Raw genomic sequence first — 1,933 nt, forward strand, 5'->3', positions numbered from 1 at the left:
TTTTTTGGGGTGAAGTGCTTGGTGCAGTGAAAAGTTGTACTTTAGTAAAAGTATACAGGCTCACTTTAAGGCAACTTTTGCCGATTTTCACTTAATAGCTCTGCTGAACAATTGGCTCACATTAGTGTGTGCCTTAACAATCAAGTGCCAGCAATCAAAATTGATTTATGTTTCATGTATTCATCATAAAGTAAACGATGCTATAAATGTAAAGTTTGTCAGTAATCATGTGCATGGCTAGTTTAGTATTGATAGCTACAATAATACTGAAGTTGGACACAAACGGTAACTATCCAATGTCAACGTTTGCATTTTAGTCAATGTCTTCATGTTCAATTAGTTTTTTGTTGAGTTTGTAGGCTAAATTGAGAATTTAGTATGTAGTCAATTTTTGCCTCTTGCAGTTTGCCTGCAAACCTGCTCCCTCTTTGAGCGTTTAAGTTTTCTGAACAGAGAGCACGCATTTTGGCCAACTCGCCAAGAATTCCTAATTAAAAACAACGTTTCTCTGGCAATGCGGCGCCTGCTTATGCACTGATGACGGCGACAGGCAGTGACTGCAACAAAGACAAACGTGCAAATGAATAAATCGGTATATCTACAACATTCAATAAAAAGAGCATCTACATCAAAACATTAAGTTTAGGCAAATCGCATTCAAAAACATTGAAAATGTTTTTGTTACACAAAGTTAAAACAGTTAGAATGTCAATTGTCATTTTGATAGAGNGGCGCCTGCTTATGCACTGATGACGGCGACAGGCAGTGACTGCAACAAAGACAAACGTGCAAATGAATAAATCGGTATATCTACAACATTCAATAAAAAGAGCATCTACATCAAAACATTAAGTTTAGGCAAATTGCATTCAAAAACATTGAAAATGTTTTTGTTACACAAAGTTAAAACAGTTAGAATGTCAATTGTCATTTTGATAGAGCCAGAAAAGTTTATAAAAGTTTAAAAAAGTTGTAACAAAATTGTGTCAAATTTAGTGAAAAATAGAGGCGTTAAAAAACATAAAGTAAACAAAAAGTATTAAGCAAACATGTATTCACTATTCAGTAAGGTTGTGGCTGCAAAGTTAACTACCATTTGCAACTTAACAAGCTTTTCTACAAAATTAAAAAGAAATGAAATTGTACAAATAGAAGATAGAAATGAAAGTATGTTTGGAAAGTATCATCATAATTATCATGTGCCTCTGTTTCAGGCTTGCACTTTTGATAGAACATTGATAGTAACACAGAACAACATCGTACAGTGGTTACTTCTTGTAACTGCTGAACTGGTGTTTGAACTCGTAGACGCCCACAGTTTGTCCAGAGGCTTCGTCGTAGTCGGCCCAGTCATCACTGGACAGGTCCACTTCAGTGAACTGGCGACCACTTTCGACGTTTTTGCAAGCGAAGTTGGCCAGCGGGGAGAATGAGATGGGCGAGCAGCCACGGCAGTCCATTTCAATGAACGGCTTAAAGGTCAGATCATCGTCCGCAGTGTACGGGCGCAGAGAGCCGTCCAAGATGTCTGCGTGTTTGAGAAAAACAAAAGTGAGACTTTAGTTTAAAGCACATATTCAAAAAAAGATCCCAAAGTGAATACTTACTGACGGTAGATGGACGCTTGCATTCTTTGCACTTGAAAGACAGGTTGACGTTCGCCTTTCCATTCAAGATGGGAACGTTGGCCTCGAGTGGAAACGCCATGTCGTTCTCAGATTCAGCATTGCAATTGTCACACTTGAACTGTGAATTAAGAAGTCATAACTGGTAAGTAAAAAATCTGCAAAACATTTTTCTATGCATAAGTTGTTTACCTTCATGAAGAACTTGAAGTCTGGGCCAATGGTGAAATTAGTCACGTTTTCCAAGTGAGCGTTAATTTCAAGCGCAGTCACCTGTAAGACGCAAATGATTAGTATTTTGCAAATAA

The 1,933-nt window shown here is 37.6% G+C and overlaps 1 protein-coding gene across 1 annotated transcript; it reads right to left on the reverse strand.

The window, feature by feature from the left end:
- Window positions 1-1,268: 1,268 nt before the first annotated feature.
- LOC108355993 (UPF0587 protein C1orf123 homolog) lies at window positions 1,269-1,707 on the reverse strand. Its single transcript, XM_017607124.1, has 2 exons — window positions 1,608-1,707; window positions 1,269-1,528 (listed from the first exon to the last, which is right to left on the reverse strand). The coding sequence occupies exons 1-2, from the start codon at window positions 1,705-1,707 to the stop codon at window positions 1,269-1,271; spliced, it is 360 nt and encodes a 119-aa protein (XP_017462613.1).
- Between the last annotated feature and the right edge of the window lie 226 nt (window positions 1,708-1,933).

Source organism: Rhagoletis zephyria, unplaced genomic scaffold (assembly GCF_001687245.7).
Source record: "Rhagoletis zephyria isolate East Lansing unplaced genomic scaffold, Rhagoletis_zephyria_1.1 Rzeph_scaffold_52836, whole genome shotgun sequence".
NCBI lineage: Eukaryota > Metazoa > Arthropoda > Insecta > Diptera > Tephritidae > Rhagoletis > Rhagoletis zephyria.